At 46.4% G+C, this 18265-nt stretch overlaps 1 protein-coding gene across 4 annotated transcripts in view; it reads right to left on the bottom strand.

The window, feature by feature from the left end:
- The window catches only part of LOC139267472 (cullin-9), a 293931-nt gene that overhangs the window by 116169 nt on the left and 159497 nt on the right, over nt 1–18265 (bottom strand). For all 4 annotated transcript variants that reach the window (XR_011593911.1, XM_070885833.1, XM_070885834.1 and 1 more), the window contains exons 19-22: nt 12429–12562; nt 11618–11803; nt 8214–8332; nt 3156–3338 (exon numbers count right to left, since the gene is read on the bottom strand). Coding sequence is in view for 3 of the 4 variants with exons in the window: in XM_070885833.1 (XP_070741934.1) it covers nt 3156–3338; nt 8214–8332; nt 11618–11803; nt 12429–12562 (622 nt within the window). In the remaining variant the exon portion in view is untranslated. The remainder of the gene's footprint in view (nt 1–3155; nt 3339–8213; nt 8333–11617; nt 11804–12428; nt 12563–18265) is intronic.

Below are 18265 nucleotides of genomic sequence, written 5' to 3'. Positions count from 1 at the left end.
AATTAGCACAGACTAGCACTGTGCAGGAATATTGTGAGAAGGCAAATATTATCAAAACAAAAATGAATTAAATGAATCATATCCATTCTGTGACATGAGGGCAGATTTCTCTATCTGTCAACAGGAGACACAGTAACTTTTCACTGGCACGGCACAAAGCACAAAACAGAACAACAACTTCCATTCACACAAATTGAGCCAATCGAACAACAAAAGCTGCTTTTACAAAGCACCGGTGGTTGTGGGAATGCAAGTCAACAGAGACAATCCCAGCCTTCAGCAGGGAGTGCACAGCCGGTCTAACTGTGTGACTCTCTGCCTTTACCACACAGTGCAGCCGGTCTAACTGTGTGACTCTCTGCCTTTACCACACAGTGCAGCCGGTCTAACTGTGTCACTCTCTGCCTTTACCATGGACAGTGCAGCCAGTCTAACTGTGTGACTCTCTGCCTTTACCCCACAGTGCAGCCGGTCTAACTGTGTGACTCTCTGCCTTTACCCCACAGTGCAGCCGGTCTAACTGTGTGACTCTCTGCCTTTACCCCACAGTGCAGCCGGTCTAACTGTGTGACTCTCTGCCTTTACCCCACAGTGCAGCCGGTCTAACTGTGTGACTCTCTGCCTTTACCATGGACAGTGCAGCCGGTCTAACTGTGTCACTCTCTGCCTTTACCACACAGTGCAGCCAGTCTGTGTCACTCCCTGCCTGTAACCATTTGGAGGTTATATAAATGCAAGGAAGACTTGGTCAGGTAGACCCAGAAAAAAATGGGTCATCGGGACCGGCCTTCATAACAAGTCAGGTTCACGTTAACTCAGGCTGCATGAGACCCACGTTCCAGATGCCAGCAGAATATGAAAGAGCAGCTGAAGTATTCTCGGTGGTATTACTGTACTCACGTTCTGCCATGCCAAGCTGCTGGTGTGTTCCTCAAACTCTATCAGTCTCTAGAGGCAGAGTTGTGGTACTGCAGCATCAAAATTCACTAAAGTAACATGAACTATTTGTTCTGCTCTCAACCTCAGTAGGGACGTTGCAGATCTCAAACCAGAGTTTTCAATCCAAATCATCGACACAGTACGTGTGTAAACTCAGACTTTCCAACTCACCCTCACTTCTGATCAGCTACATTCTAAATATACACGTCGACCCCATTACTTTGTTTATTTGCTATATTATGTATCAAACAGAATAAATTAAGTCTTAGCCACAGCCCGACGCTTCTGGGGACGAAAGCAGCTCTTAAACCCCCAGCAAATCTGGTCGCCACCTCCTTCGGGACTTGGCTGTCCGCTCCCCTCCCCTCGACACCCCCCCCCCCCCCCACCACCCTCCCCTCCCCATTCATTTTCCTCAGGGTGGGTGATCAGTAAATTTGGTAGAACAGCTGTGCCACTTCCCAGGTTAGCAGTCCGCCTGTGCATTGGTCTGATCAGTGTCCATAGGCAGTAGATATGTACATGTGGGCAGCACAACCAGACATATGGTGCCACCTTGCTATGGCACTGTAAACCCGTCAGACTTTTGAAACATGGGTCTACCCAGGGACACAGGGCTCCCAGTGTCATGCCAGTGCAGTGAGAAGCTGCAGTGTTCCCCTTACTCTGCCATGAGCTCCCGACCAATTATAGTGTTAGTTAACAGAAGCTTAATCTGTTTCATCGCAACATTCCTAAATCACTTTCTGCAGCTTACACGTTACCACAATCATCTGCATCGCTGTCTGGGGCCGTCTACATGAAAATAAATATATAATTTGCCAGGTCAAAATGAAGCTCTGTGGCCAAAGAGGAAATGCGAAACCCTCGATGACAGAAGATGCGATACACAGCCATCATGTGGTGTCAGCAGGGTAAGTACAGTGCGATGTGTGTCGGGCGAACTGTGCTGATGCCCCAGGCGTGCTCAGCACATCTCAGCCTTTCAGCAGTAAAACAGGAGCACATTTCAGGAGCTGGGATTTGCCTAATTTGGAAGGGATTTGTTTGCATTTTTAAATGAAAACCATCACCCAAAAAATATTCATTTATAGTGAAATAAAACTGGGTAAAAATGGATTTTAGTGAGCTCTCCCTTACAGAGCAATCTCCGAGATCAATACCATGGAGTCCTCACTGATTGCATGATGTCTTACCTGCACAACTGTCAATAAGGCAAATGATTATACAACTGTCCCTCCCAATCTAACATGGTCTCCTACAGTGTCTTCCTCCACACTCACTGGACTGGCATCCACTTATTGCACAAGAGCCTCCTCTAAACTCGAATCCCAGGGCCTCAAAACTGTGCAACTCCTTACACCTCACCCTCAGTCTGCCCTTCCTCCATTTGCAGGCTCTCAACATCAAAGTATAGTGCCACCTAATCAGACCTCTCCTACTCTTTCCTTGATGCTGACCGGAACTCTGGGAATTGACTCGATGCTGATGCTGCTCAACAAAAAATCTTGCAAAGCATTGCAGAACAGAATGTACCAGGAGTGAACTCAATGTACACTCGAGGGTTTTATTTTTAAATAGATTGTGCTTTAACAATGAGCAGTCTGCACACCAGCTTTATACTAGAGCTAGAGGCTATAAATTCAAGATAGTTACTATTAAATCCAACAGGGATACAAGGAAAAATGTCTTTACTCAGACAGTGGTTAGAATGTGGAACTCGCTACCTCAGGAAATAGTTGAGGCAAATAGCGTTAATGCTTTCAAAAGGAAACTAGAGTATTTGAGAGAAAAGGGAATAGAATGAAAGGCTGAAATGAGATAGATAAAATGGGAAGGGACTCATGTGGAGTATAAACACAAAAGTAAAATACTGCAGAGGCTGGAATCTGGGAAAAAAAAAGCAGAAAATGCTGGAAATCTCAGGTCAGGCAGCAGCTGTGGAGAAGAAGCAGAGTTAACGTCAGACGACAGGTCATCGATCCGAAACGCTAACTCTGCTGCCTCGCCACAGATGCTGCCTGACCTGCTGAGATTTGGAGCAGAAACACCAGCACAGACTAGCTCTGCGTTGTGTATTTTAATCTAATTCTATGTAAAGCTGTCAAGTCTGTCTGGTGGTGGTGGTTCTGCAAGATGCTGCAATTGAGTCCTTTCAGAAGGGCAGGCTTGAGCTGCAATTGTTTCGACGGTGAGCAGCTTGCATTTTCACTTACGTGCATGGCTGTGAGGTGGGATAGCTGGAGGAGTGCTGCCGAGAAGCCCTTGCGCAGTGCTAATACAAAGGCCATCTGCTGTCCAAACAGTTCCTCCATGGCATTCTTTAACTTCAGGTACATGTCCCTGTAGCGTTCGACAAAATCGGGAGAGTTCCACGCTCCATCCAGGAATCGTTTTACCTAACAGGAAGAAACACGGCCAGAAACAAATGGTGAAAGGCGCACGCACAAGGTGTGGGGTCAGTAAAAATACCACGACACACCTTTCTGCAACTGGCAGTATTAACAGTTTCACTCATATTCTGATATTACACAATGAATTAAAGCAACACTCCATCAAATGAGCCATGGCACAGGTTATTGGTGAGAGGTGAAGGTGAATTTTACCAGCATTTCACATTTTATTTTTCAATTTACAAATGCTTAAGCAGCACATTCAGCCCCTCATCATCCTTTACTATGGTACTCGAGTGACAAAACGTACTCAACACATCTCCTAAGTTCAACGTTAAGGTAGAGTAAAAATGTTATTGTCCTTCCAGTGAGCGTCTCACATCAACCCAGCTCAGTGAGTAGTACGGACACACAAGTCAAGAGGCCCTAATTCAAGTCTCATTGATCAGCTTCAGCACATAATCTAGGCTGGCACTGCAATGCCAGAGGTGCCCTGTTTCAAATTAGACATTAAACCAAGGCCCCATCCCCCTGCTGCAGTGGTTCAGGTGGATGGTAACAATTGCAGGGCATTTGCTCAAAGAGCATGGAGCTCTCTAGGTGTTTTACCAACAATTCTCCATCAAAGGGACTGACTGGTCATCATCTCATTGCTGTTTGAGAGATCTGGTGTGTGCAAATGGTTACTGTACTTCAGAGTAATTCACTGGATGTGAAGGGCGAGATGTGGAAGTGTTCCATCAATGAAAGTCTTTCTTCCCTCTGCCCTGCGTTCCCACATTTAACACTTCTGTGGATAAGCCCCAACATACTCGTACTTTCATAGTCTGAAAGGAAGTCCATGCACAGTGCTACCTTTACTTCAGATAAGCATAGAAACATAGAAAATAGGTGCAGGAGTAGGCCATTCAGTCCTTTGAGCCTGCACCGCCATTCAATGAGTTCATGGCTGAACATTCAACTTCAGTACCCCATTCCTGCTTTCTCGCCATACCCCTTGATCCCCCTAGTCGTAAGGACTACATCTAACTCCTTTTTGAATATATTTAGTGAATTGGCCTCAACAACTTCCTGTGGTAGAGAATTCCACAGGTTCACCACTCTCTGGGTGAAGAAGTTTCTCCTCATCTCGGTCCTAAATGGCTTACCCCTTATCCTTAAGACTGTGACCCCTGGTTCTGGACTTCCCCAACATTGGGAGCATTCTTCCTGCATCTAACCTATCTAAACCCGTCAGAATTTTAAACGTTTCTATGAGATCCCTTCTCATTCTTCTGAACTCCAGTGAATACAAGCCCAGTTGATCCAGGTTATCTTGATATGTCAGTCCCGCCATCCCGGGAATCAGTCTGGTGAACCTTCGCTGCACTCCCTCAATAGCAAGAATGTCCTTCCTCAAGTTAGGAGACCAAAACTGTACACAATACTCCAGGTGTGGCCTCACCAAGGTCTGTACAACTGTAGTAACACCTCCCTGCCCCTGTACTCAAATACCCCTGCTATGAAGGCCAACATGTCATTTGCTTTCTTAACCGCCTGCTGTATCTGCATGCCAACCTTCAATGACTGATGTACCATGACACCCAGGTCTCGTTGCACCTCCTCTTTTCCTAATCTGTCACCATTCAGATAATAGTCTGTCTCTCTGTTTTTACCACCAAAGTGGATAACCTCACATTTATCCACATTATACTTCATCTGCCATGCATTTGCACACTCATCTAACCTATAGAAGTCACTCTGCAGCCTCATAGCATCCTCCTCGCAGCTCACACTGCCACCCAACTTAGTGTCATCCGCAAATTTGGAGATACTACATTTAATCCCCTCGTCTAAATCATTAATGTACAATGTAAACAGCTGGGGCCCCAGCACAGAACCTTGCGATACCCCACTAGTCACTGCCCGCCATTCTGAAAAGTACCCATTTACTCCTACTCTTTGTTTCCTGTCTGCCAACCAGTTCTCAATCCATGTCAGCACACTACCCCCAATCTCACGTGCTTTAACTTTGCACATTAATCTCTTGTGTGGGACCTTGTCGAAAGCCTTCTAAATGTCCAAATACACCACATCAACATAAGAACATAACATAAGAACATAACATAAGAACATAACATAAGAACATAACATAAGAACATAACATAAGAACATAACATAAGAACATAACATAAGAACATAACATAAGAACATAACATAAGAACATAACATAAGAACATAACATAAGAACATAACATAACAACATAACATAACAACATAACATAACAACATAACATAACAACATAACATAACAACATAACATAACAACATAACATAACAACATAACATAAGAACATAACATAAGAACATAAGAATTAGGAACAGGAGTAGGCCATCTAGCCCCTCGAGCCTGCTCCGCCATTCAAAAAGATCATGGCTGATCTGGTCGTGGACTCAGCTCCACTTGCCCGCCCGCTCCCCATAATCCTTAATTCCCTTATTGGTTAAAAATCTATCTATCTGTGATTTGAATACATTCAATGAGCTAGCCTCAACTGCTTCCTTGGGCAGAGAATTCCACAGATTCACAACCCTCTGGGAGAAGAAATTCCTTCTCAACTTGGTTTTAAATTGGCTCCCCCGTATTTTGAGGCTGTGCCCCCTAGTTCTCGTCTCCCCGACCAGTGGAAACAACCTCTCTGCCTCTATCTTGTCCATCCCTTTCATTATTTTAAATGTTTCTATAAGATCAACCCTCATCCTTCTGAACTCCAACGAGTAAAGACCCAGTCTCCTCAATCTATCATCATCAGGTAACCCCCTCATCTCCGGAATCAGCCTAGTGAAGCTAGTATATCCTTCCTTAAGTAAGGTGACCAAAACTGCACGCAGTACTCCAGGTGCGGCCTCACCAATACCCTGTACAGTTGCAGCAGGACCTCCCTGCTTTTGTACTCCATTCCTCTCGCAATGAAGGCCAACATTCCATTCGCCTTCTGCACCTGAAAACTAACTTTTTGGGATTCATGCACAAGGACCCCCAGGTCCCTCTGCACCGCAGCATGTTGTAATTTCTCCCCATTCAAATAATATTCCCTTTTACTGTGTTTTTTCCCCCCAAGGTGGATGACCTCACATTTTCCGACATTGTATTCCATCTGCCAAACCTTAGCCCATTCGCTTAACCTATCTAAATCTCTTTGCAGCCTCTCTGTGTCCTCTACACAACCCGCTTTCCCACTAATCTTTGTGTCATCTGCAAATTTTGTTACACTACACTCTGTCCCCTCTTCCAGGTCATCTATGTATATTGTAAACAGTTGTGGTCCCAGCACCGATCCCTGTGGCACAGCACTAACCACCGATTTCCAACCAGAAAAGGACCCATTTATCCCGACTCTCTGCTTTCTGTTAGCCAACCAATTCTCGATCCATGCTAATACATTTCCTCTGACTCCGCGTATCTTTATCTTCTGCAGTAACCTTTTGTGTGGCACCTTATCAAATGCCTTTTGGAAATCTAAATACACCACATCCATCGGTACACCTCTATCCACCATGCTCGTTATATCCTCAACTGGTTCTCCCTTGTCCACTCTACTGGAAACATCCTCAAAAAATTCCAGAAGATTTGTCAAGCATGATTTCCCTTTCACAATTCCATGCTGACTTGGACCTATCATGTCACCTCTTTCCAAATGCACTATGACATCCTTAATAATTGATTCCATCATTTTACCCACTACCGATGTCAGGCTATAATTCCCTGTTTACTCTCTCCCTCCTTTTTTAAAAAGTGGGGTTACATTGGCTACCCTCCACTCCATAGGAACTGATCCAGAGTCTATGGAATGTTGGAAAATGATTGTCAATGCATCCGCTATTTTCAAGGCCACCTCCTTAAGTACTCTGGGATGCAGATCATCAGGCCCTGGGGATTTATCGGCCTTCAATCTCATCAATTTCCCCAACACAATTTCCCGACTAATAAGGATTTCCCTCAGTCCCTCCTTCTTACTAGACCCTCTGACCCCTTTTATATCCGGAAGGTTGTTTGTGTCCTCCTCAGTGAATACCGAACCAAAGTACTTGTTCAATTGGTCTGCCATTTCTTTGTTCTCCATTATGACTTCCCCTGATTCTGACTGCAGGCCGATAGAAATACAAGTTGTTGCTGTTTACAAATCCCTCGATGGCCTCACCCCTTCCTATTTCTATAATCTCCTTCAGCCCCACAATCTACCCCCTACCCCCCCCCAACCCGAGATGTCTGCACTCCTCAAATTCTGCCCTCGAGTATCCCTGATTTTAACTGCTCAACCATCGATGGCTATGCTTTCAGCTGCCTGGACCCGAAGCTCTGCAACTCCCTCCGTGAACCTCTCCGCCTCTCTACCTCCTTTAAGATGCTCCTTAAAACCCACCTTTTTGACCAAGTTTTTGGACATCGGTCAGAATTTCTTCTTGTGGCTCAGTGTCAAATTTATATTTTTTTGTCTCATCAACATAGGCAGTCCCTCGAAGCGAGGATGACTTGCTTCCACGCCAAAAAAGGATGAGTTCACAGTGTTTCAACGAAGGACCTAATATTGCAGGTCCTGAACTACATCCTGAAGGGTGGAAGATGCCTGTGCTTGGGTTCTTTTTAACATGTGGTGGCCGTTGCACACCAACCACCACACGGGCTTGACAGAGCTAGGTCTTGGTCCAGTGGCAAGGATCAACCAGGATGACTGGAGACCAGCTCTGCTGCACGGACCTAGTGCGCACATATCGCGGTGTGGGCTGGTCCGTGCTGCCCCTGGACCCCGAACTCATGCTTTTGTCTTCTAACACTCCTGTGAAGCACCTTGGGACTTTTTACTACGTTAAAGGCGCTATATAAATACAAGTTGTTGTTACCTGTTGCTGTACGACTCCGTGCCAGCACTGTGCTATCCCAGTGATACTGCTGGGCTTGCTCACTGGTGGCCCTTTCGCAGATGCAGAGCTGCTGCTATCTTTTGATTTATTTTTACCATCTGCAACACAAACGCAACATGATTACACAACACTGGCCGACTCTGGGTGACTTGCATCAAGTTATTTTAACCATAGCTTGGAACTGTAGCCCATTTTCAGAGAGACTCACTAAACAGGACTGCAAGGCAACAGGAGCTTTCCCATTCCACGTCAAAGCTCTGAGTCACATTCGCCCCCCGACTGTAGCTCGGCCTTCCCCGCTGGGTCACTCAGGTATACTTGGCAAATCCTAACGAGCAACACTGATGGAGCATTGGAAGCCACCCACCATATCCTGACAGCAGGAATTCTGTAACCCAGCAACACAAAGATCAGGGAGAGCAAAGAAAGTTTGTGCCTCACTCAAAATTCAATGAAGGAATTCTGGGGCGGGATCGGGCTTATTGGAACAAATTAACCCAAGAAGTGGCGACATGCTGCGTGATGGGCTTAGTTAAGAGAGCGCTGCAATAACTGAAGAGAAATCACAACAATTATACTCGGGCTCAACATAGCATCATTTTAATTGTATTCTATACTGCAATACAAAGGCCAAGATCCACACCAGAGTATACAGCCTTCCCCATTCTCCACCTTCACTGTGTTGTTCTTGTTGGAGGGGAGTTGTGTACACAGCTGAGACTCCCCATTTGACTTTTCTTCTCCATCCCTCGAGGAGCCTGCCTGTAATGGGAAACCCAGTGCAGGAGAAGACCGAGTATACACCCAATGCTTCAACAGCTCACTCGAGTGCTACAACTTGCGTTGCCATCTTTTTAAAAATCTTTTCTGTGCTCATCAAGATGAATGACGTGGCGCTAAGGAATGGAACTCCTCCAATTTTGGACACTGAGTGTAAGCATCAAGCATTCCTAGTGTAGCCTTAGCACACAGCCAGAGTCCAGCACCCTCCACTCTGCCCCAACAGGTGTCTCAGCCCCAGTTCAGAGGGGCCTACCTGATCACACACACACGTTCCCATTTCCCGCATCAACAATCCCGCAGCCTCGAGTGCAGAACGAGAAATAGTTTTGTGAAGGGCATAAGAAATAGTCCCATACAGCCCCTCGAGCCTGCTCCGCCATTTAATACGATCATGGCTGATCCGATCATAGACTCAGGTCCACTTCCCTGCCCACTCTCCATAACCCCTTATCGGTTAAGAAACTGTCTATCTCTGCCTTAAATATACAGGGAACTCTCGCTTATCCGGAGACGGAGCTAATGGAAAACCCGCTGTAACGGAATTTAAAATATTACGTTGCCACTTTTCACTGGCTGTTTTTGATTAGCATGGAGCTCATTTTAACCAATGAAAAGGTTTCATTTGCTACTGTGCCACCTGAACGGTAACCTGGAAGAGCAAATCACTCAGCTGTTGTCGATCCTTCCGTTGCAAAATCACTCCTCTGCCCTTGCTTTGCTGGTGTGGGCGCATTGCTGCCTTTGGGAACAGGGTCTCTCGCGGCCGCCGCTGACGTTGGGAACAGGGGCAGTGCCGACACCGGGTTCCAGGCACAGAATGCAGCTCGGAGAGCGCGCTCCAGAACCTCGGAGCTAGACAATCTCCTCCTCAAGGCCACCTGCAGCTACTCCCAGTGCAGCTTTCATCCCTCCACGTTTACAGTCCGGCAGAAGTACATGCATGCTGCTAATGTTCATCTTTTGTATACTTAACTGCCTTGTTACTGTTTGTAGCCGATTATAAAGTTTTAACTTTATAATGTAAACGCGCCCTAACGGAGAATTTGTTTACCGGGAATTGCCGAATCTCCGAGCGATCCGGATAGAGTTTTCCCTGTATTCAATGTCCCAGCCTCCACAGCTCTCTGAGGCAGCGAATTCCACAGATTTACAACCCTCTGAGAAGAAATTCCTCATCTCAGGTGGCCTCTTATTCTAAGATTATGCCCCCTAGTTCTAGTCTCCTTGATTTGGATGAAGGAGTTGAGTGTAATATCTCCAAGTTTGCAGATGACACTAAACTGGGTGGCGGTGTGAGCTGTGAGGAGGACGCTAAGAGGCTGCAGGGTGACTTGGACAGGTTAGGTGAGTGGACAAACGCATGGCAGATGCAGTATAATGTGGATAAATGCGAGATTATACATTTTGGTGGCAAAAACACGAAGGCAGATTAGGAAAAGGGGAGGTGCAACAAGACCTGGGTGTCATGGTTCATCAGTCACTGAAAGTGGGCATACAGGTACAGCAGGCGGTGAAGGTGGCAAATGGTATGTTGGCCTTCATAGCTAGGGGATTTGAGTATAGGAGCAGGGAGGTCTTACTGCAAGTTGTACAGGGCCTTGGTGAGGCCTCACCTGGAATATTGTGTACAGTTTTGGTCTCCTAATCTGAGGAAGGACATTCTTGCTATTGAGGGAGTGCAGCGATGGTTCATCAGACTGATTCCAGGGATGGCTGGACTGTCATATGAGGAGAGACTGGATCAACTGGACCTTTATTTACTGGAGTTTAGAAGGATGAGAGGGGATCTAATAGAAACGTATAAGATTCGGACGGGACTGGACAGGTTAGATGCGAGAAGAATGTTCCCGATGTTGGGGAAGTCCAGAACCAGGGGACATAGTCTTAAGATAAGGGGTAGACCATTTAGGACTGAGATGAGGAGAAACTTCTTCACTCAGAGAATTGTTAACCTGTGGAATTCCCTGCAGCAGAGAGTTGTTGATGCCAGTTCATTGGATATATTCAAGCGGGAGTTAGATATGGCCCTTACGGCTAAGGGGATCAAGGGCTATGGAGAGAAAGCAGGAAAGGGGTACTGAGGGAATGATCAGTCATGATCTTATTGAATGGCGGTGCAGGCTCAAATGGCCTACTCCTGCACCTATTTTCTATGTTTCTATCAGTGGAAACATCCTCTCTGCATCCACCTTGTCAAGTCCATCATAATCTTATACATTTCGATAAGATCATTCTTCTGAATTCCAATGAGTAGAGGCCCAACCTCCTCAACCTTTCCTCATAAGTCAACCCCCTCATCTCCGGAATCAACCTAGTGAACCTTCTCTGAACTGCCTCCAAAGCAAGTATATCCTTTCTTAAATATGGAAACCAAAACTGTACGCAGTATTCCAGGTGTGGCCTCACCAATACCCTGTATAACTGCTGCAAGACTTCCCTGTTTGCAAACACCATCCAAGTATAAAAGGACAGCCAACATTGGTGACTCTTAAAACCCTCAGAGCAAATCCAGATGGGCAGTAAGTGTGGCCTTGCCAGCGTCGCCCACATTCCGAGAACAAAAAAGAGATGTGCGCAGTATTCACGGTCAGTACTCTTACCAGGTTTAGTGGCTGGTTTCAGCTCCTCTATTTCCATCCGGCTGGTATCTACGTGAACCAGAAGGTGACAGAGACGACGGACCCTGGAATTGAATATGGCAGCCCGGCCTTTACCCCGCTTCGAGATCTCGGAATTCTCCAGGTATTCACTCAATAGCCAGGACAATGAGCTTGGATTAGTGTTGTCTGAAGCAGGACAAATGCAGAGTTATAACCCTAACATGAAAATAAATATGCAAGACAGCAATTTACATGCAAGTGATCAGCTAAACCTTTGCTATTCAGAGCAAGTGCTGTGTTGTCACGAGGTGTATTTAATGCACTAGCACCGATATACTATGGACAGGGGAGAATAAAACCCAACGATCTTCAATGACATGTGATACTTCAATGGTGTGCGACACTATCAATTTATCACCTCAAATTGTTCCCACCACCAGTGATCAACACCACAGAATGCTACAGCACAGAAACAGCCCATTTGGCCCATCAAGTCTGTGCCACCTAATCTAATCCCACTGCCCAGCTCATTCCCTACAGTCCAATATTCCACTTATTCAAGCAATTGTATAATTCTCTTAAAGCAGAGCCCATAAATTTGTTTAAACAGCTGGTGGCAGATAATTTCACTTCCTAATCACCATCTATGTAAAGACATTTCACATCTACTTTTTAGTTTATCTTCAGTTTGTGCCTTCTCATTACTGGCAAAGGTTCTGTGGGACGAGGGGAGCAAAGGAAAACAAAACACATTATTGAAGTGGGTGTGTTAGAAAGTTGCCAGTCGATAACCTTGATTTGTGATATGTACCCAAAGCTGTGATACTGAAGACAATGGGATTGATCAAGGCCTCCCAACAAGTTCGTCCCAAAGCTTCAGCTGCCTCTGCATCTGGAAGGAAACGATCGGCGAACATCTGCTCATGTCGCAGAGCGCTGTTTAACCTGCAAAGAAAGAAAGCTGCTCATTTACTATCCGTCGATTACAAATCTTGCTAACAAAGTACATTTCTCAGGATTACACTTCATGACTGAAAGGGATGTGTTTTTATTCATTACTGGCAGATAGCCCACAGCATCGATCATGGCGAGTCAGGGTTATACTTTATAAAGGAAGGTGTAGAGTGCTGAGAGTTAAACATCGCCAATGAATTTGAAAAAAAGTTTGCAGAACGTCTCTCCAAACACAAGTATTTTTTCAAAAGCAAAATACTGCGGATGCGAGATTCTGGTATTTTTTGATTGGGTCTTGGAACCTTACCTGGTGCGGATAAATAAATACCACAATTAGATACATATACCTCTCCTTACAATATGGGGAGTTGTCCTTCGTTTCGGGTGAAACATACCAAAGTTTAGTTTAATCTTTTCTTATTTTCATCCTTCCTTTCTTTGCCAATTACCTCAACACCAGTATTTTTATACATTCATGGGATGTCACTTGTTGCCCATCCCTAATTGTCCTCGAGAAGCTGGTGGTAAGTCGCTGTCTTGACTTGCTGGGTCATTTCGGAGGGCAGTTAAGAGTCAATCACATTGCTGTGGGTCTGGAGTCACATATAGGCCAGTCCAGGTAAGGACGGCAGATTTCCTTCCCTGAAGGAAATTAGTGAACCAGTTGGGTTTTTACGACAATCCGGTAGTTTCACGGTCACCATTACTGATACTAGCTTTTTAATTCCAAATTTATTTAATTAAATTTAAATTTGACAGCTGCTGTGGTGGGATTTGAACTCGTGTCTCTGGATCATTTGTCTGGGCCTCTGGATTACTAGTCCAGTAATCGTACCCGTGTAATAAAGCAGAACTTCCTGGTATATAAAAATTATATTCAGCTGTTTAATTCAAAACATTCCTCCAAACTCAATAATGGTGCGATCCTTCCAAAAGCTGCTGCTGGCTTGCATGAGAAATCATTACGTTTTCAATGCAAACTAAAAAAAAACAGCTGCCTTAGAATACAGTACAAAATTATAAAAATTCCATTTTGAAAATGCCGTTACTTACAGATTCATTGTCACACATGTAATGCTGTGAAAACAATCCCTTGAGTCACAAAGTTATGACACAGGTTAGCAAGGCCATTAAAAAAAGCAAACCAAGCACAAGGGTTTATTTCTAGAGGTGCAGAATTGAAAAGTCTGGAAGTTTTCGAAACCTGTATCGAACCTTGGTTTGACCACACTGCGAGTACTGCGTACAGTTCTGGTCGCCAGATTATAAAAAGGACAGAGACACTGGAGAGAGTAGAGAGAAGGTTTACAAGGATGATACTAGAAATGCGAGGATATATTTTATTTTATTCGTTCCAGGATGTGGGCGTCACTAACAAGGCCAGCATTTATTGCCCATCCCTAATTGCTCTCGAGAAGGTGCTGGTGAGCCGCCTTCATGAACCACTGCAGTCCTTGTGGTGACGGTATGCCCACGGTGCTGGTAGGGAGGGAGTTCCAGGATTTTGACCCAGCAACGACGAAGGAACGGTAATATTTTCCAACTCAGCATAGTGTTTAACTTGGAGGGGAACTTGGAGGTGATGGTGTTCTCATGTGCCTGTTGCCCTTGTCCTTCTAAGTGGTAGAGGTCGCAGGTTTGGGAGATGCTGCTGAAGAAGCCTTGGCAAGTTGCTGCAGTGCATCTTGTAGATGGTACACACTGCAGCCAGGGTGTGCCGGTGGTGGAGGGAGTGAATGTTGAAGGTAGTGGATGGGGTGTCAATCAAGCGGGCTGCTTTGTCCTGGATGGTGTCAAGCTTCGTGAGTGTTGTTAGAGCTGCACTCAGCCAGACAAGTGGAGAATATTCCATCACACTCCTGACTAGTGCCTTGTAGATGGTGGAAAGACTAAGGGGAGTCAGCAGGTGAGACACTCGCCGCAGAATATCCAGCCTCTAATCCGCTCTTGTTGCCACAGTATGGTGTGTGACTGGTCCAGTTAAGTGTCTGGTCAATCATGAGTTTTCTCCCTGATTTCCCATTGACTTCAGTTTTACTAGGGCTCCTTGATGCCACACTTGGACAAATGCTGCCTTGCTGTCAAGGACAGTCACTCTCACCTCAAGTCTGGAATTCAGCTCTTTTGTCCATCTTTGCTGATGATTGAGAGTAGACTGATGGTACAGTAATTGGCTGGATTGAATTTGTCCTGCTTTTTGGGCCGTTTTCCACATCGTCAGATAGGTGCTAGTGTTGTAGCTGTACTGGAACAGCTTGGCTGGAGATGCGGCTAGTTCTGGAGCACGAGTCTTCAAGCACGACAGCCGGGATGGTGTCGGGGCCCATAGCCTTTTGTGTATCCAGTACGCCCAGCTATTTCTTGATATCACATGGAGTGAATCGAATTGGCTGAAGACTGGTTTCTGTGATGGTGGGGACCTCAGGAGGAGGCCAATATGGATCATTCACTCGGCATACATCAGGGAAGGATGAAAAGGCTTTTCTCTTTTAAAAAAAAAAGGCTGAGGGATGACCTAATAGAGGTTTTTAAAATTATGAAAGGTTTTGATAAAGTGGATACAGAGAGAGTGTTTCCACTTGTGGGGAACAGCATAAGTAGAGGCCATCAATAGAAGATAGTCACCAAGAAATCCAATAGGGAATTCAGAAGAAACTTTACCCAAAGAGAGGTGAGAATGTGGAACTCGCTACCACAGGGAGTGGTTGAAGCGAATAGTATCGATGCATTTAAAGGGAGGCAAGACAAGCATATGAGGGAGAAGGGAATAAAGGGTTATGCTGATAGATTTAAATGAGGAAAGACGGGAAGTGGCTCAAGTGGAGCATAAAAGCCAGCATGGACTGGTTGGGTCGAATGGCCTGTTTCTATGCCAGATTTTTTTTGCAGGAAAATTACCTCAGGAAAAGTTCAAGAATTTACGATTTTTGATATTACAGAAAAAAAATCAAATTACTTACTCCATTCAATAAATGGGGGTCTTCAATCATTTTTGCATTGGAGTGGCTGGACATACAAACAGCATGATCTGTGAATGGCCAGTATTGTGTAGGCAATTAGGCTCATACAGCAGTGCCTGGCCTCTAATTGTCTTGGACCCCTTGCCACAGGACCAAGACCTCGCTCAGCTAAGCCCGTGTGGCTGCCAGTGTGCAGCGGCCACTCCACGTTAAAAGAACTCACGCACAGGCATCTCCCACTTCGCTACTATGAAGTTCGGGATCTGGAACGTCAGGACCCTCATGAACAACTCCAGCAGCAATAAGCCGGAACGCCGCACCATCATAGTTGTCCGTGAACTTAGACGTTCTATTGGCGAGAAAGCAGGAATGGGGTACTGAAGTTGAATGTTCAGCCATGAACTCATTGAATGGCGGTGCAGGCTAGAAGGGCCGAATGGCCTACTCCTGCACCTATTTTCTACGTTTCTATGTTTCTATGTTTTGACATTGACATCACCGCCCTAAGCGAGACCCGGCGGGCAGGAGAAGGCCAGCTCAAGGAACATGGTGGAGGTTATATCTTTTTCTGGTAAGGAAAACCAGAGGAAGAACACCGCCTCCACGGAGTCAACTTCACCGTCAAAAATGAACAGGTCGACCGCCTGAAAGACTCCCCCTGCGCGGTTAACGAGCGCCTCATGACCCTTCGCCTTACCCTATCCCGGAACCAATGCGCCAGTCATCAGTGCGTACGCCCCAACACTCGATGCAACGGATGAGACCAAAGGGGGTTTTTATTCCAACCTCGAGACATCCCTGTCCCACGTCCCCACAGGCGACAAACTGATCCTCCTGGGTGACTTTAATGCCAGGGTCGACAAAGACACAACTCTCTGGGAGGCGTGATTGACAGAGAGAGGGTAGGGAAAGCCAACTCCAGTGGTACCCTACTCCTGACAAAATGTCTAGAACATGAACTCCTCATCACCAACACACTGTTCCGCCAGAGGGACAAATACAAGGCATCGTGGCAACACCCTCGCTCCAAACACTGGCACCTGCTGGACTACGTCATCGTCCGAGCCAGGGATCGCAAGGATGTGCGCATCATCTGCGCCATGACAAGAGCTGACGACTAATCCGATCCATCATCGATAAAAACATAGCCCCAAAGCAGAGGGGACAACAGAAGCAGTGCCGCAAAATAGTTAATGCCGGGACACTTAAAGACCCAGCTAAGAGAGCCCTATACAGCCAGCGCCTCACAGCCAATCTAGCGTGCCTTGATGATCCCGAGATGCTCAATGCCCACAGCGCTTTGTCTGTCCTCCAGGCCTCCATAACCAGTGCCTGTGAAGAGACACTTGGTTACTCAACCAGAAAACACCAGGACTGGTTGGATGAAAATGATCGATATTCAAGAACTAATAAATCGTAAGCACAGAGCATTTCTGAGCCTCAAGCAACAACCTAACTCGGGAGCTACAAAGCAACGTTACAGACGGCTCAAGGCTGAAGTCCAACAAAAAACCCGAGACCTAAAGAATAGGTGGTGGATGGAGAAAACACAGGTGATACAACAACTGGCCAACAGCCACGACATGCGAGGATTCTTCATTGCAATCAAGGCCACCTACGGTCCAAACTCCCAAGGCCCCACCCCACTCCTGGCCAAGAGCAGGGAAACACTCATCAAGGACACAGAGGCGGTCAGGGCCCGCTGGAAGGAGCACTTTGAAGATCTCCTCAATCGAGACTCTGCCTTTGACTCAAGTGTTCTCAACTCCATCCCGCAGCATGCGACCCGCCACCATCTCAGTGAAACCCCAACGCTGCACGAGGTAGGCAAAGCCATAAAACAGCTCAAGAACAACAAGGCTACAGAATTCCTGCTGAGGCGCTAAAATATGGCGGAGAGGCGCTGTTGGCGTGGATACATGACCTCATCTCTCTCATCTGCAGGGGGGAGAGCATGCCGGGAGATCTCAGAGATGCAGTGATTGCGACCATCTTTAAAAAGGGGGACAAGTGCAACTGCGGCAACGACAGGGGAATCTCCCTGTTATCAGCCACTGGGAAAGTTGTCGCTAGAGTTCTCCTCAATCGTCTTCTCCCTGTGGCTGAGGAGCTCCTCCCGGAGTCACAGTGCGGATTTCGTCCCCTACGGGGCACAACGGACATGATCTTTGCAGCGCGACAGTTGCAGGAAAAATGCAGGGAGCAGCGCCAGCCTTTATACATGGCCTTTTCCGATCTTACAAAGACCTTTGACACTGTCAACCGTGAGGGTCTATGGAGCGTCCTCCTCTGTTTTGGATGCCCCCAAAAGTTTGTCAACATCCTTCGCCTGCTCCACGACAACATGCTGGTCGTGATCCTTACCAGCGGTTCCATTAGAGACCCAATCCACGTCCGGACCGGGATCAAACAGGGCTGCGTCATCGCTCCAACCCTCTTCTCAATCTTCCACCGCACAGTCAACAAGCTACAGAACCAGTGGGAAGCTGTTTAACCTACACCGCCTCCAGGCCAGGTCCATGATCACCCCAACCCTCTGTCATTGAGCTGCAGTATACGGACGACGCCTGTGTCTGCGCACAGAGGGTGAACCCCAGGATATAGTCGATGTATTCACCGAGGCATATGAAAGCATGGGTCTTACGCTAAACATCCAGAAGACAAAGGTCCTCCACCAGTCTGTCCTCGCCGCACAGCACTGCCCCCAGTCATCAAGATTCATGGCACAGCCCTG

This window comes from Pristiophorus japonicus, chromosome 7 (genome assembly GCF_044704955.1).
Source record: "Pristiophorus japonicus isolate sPriJap1 chromosome 7, sPriJap1.hap1, whole genome shotgun sequence".
In the NCBI taxonomy this organism is placed as follows: Eukaryota; Metazoa; Chordata; class Chondrichthyes; family Pristiophoridae; genus Pristiophorus; species Pristiophorus japonicus.
Note: the sequence above shows the minus strand (reverse complement) of the source record. Positions and strands in the feature narration are given on the sequence as shown.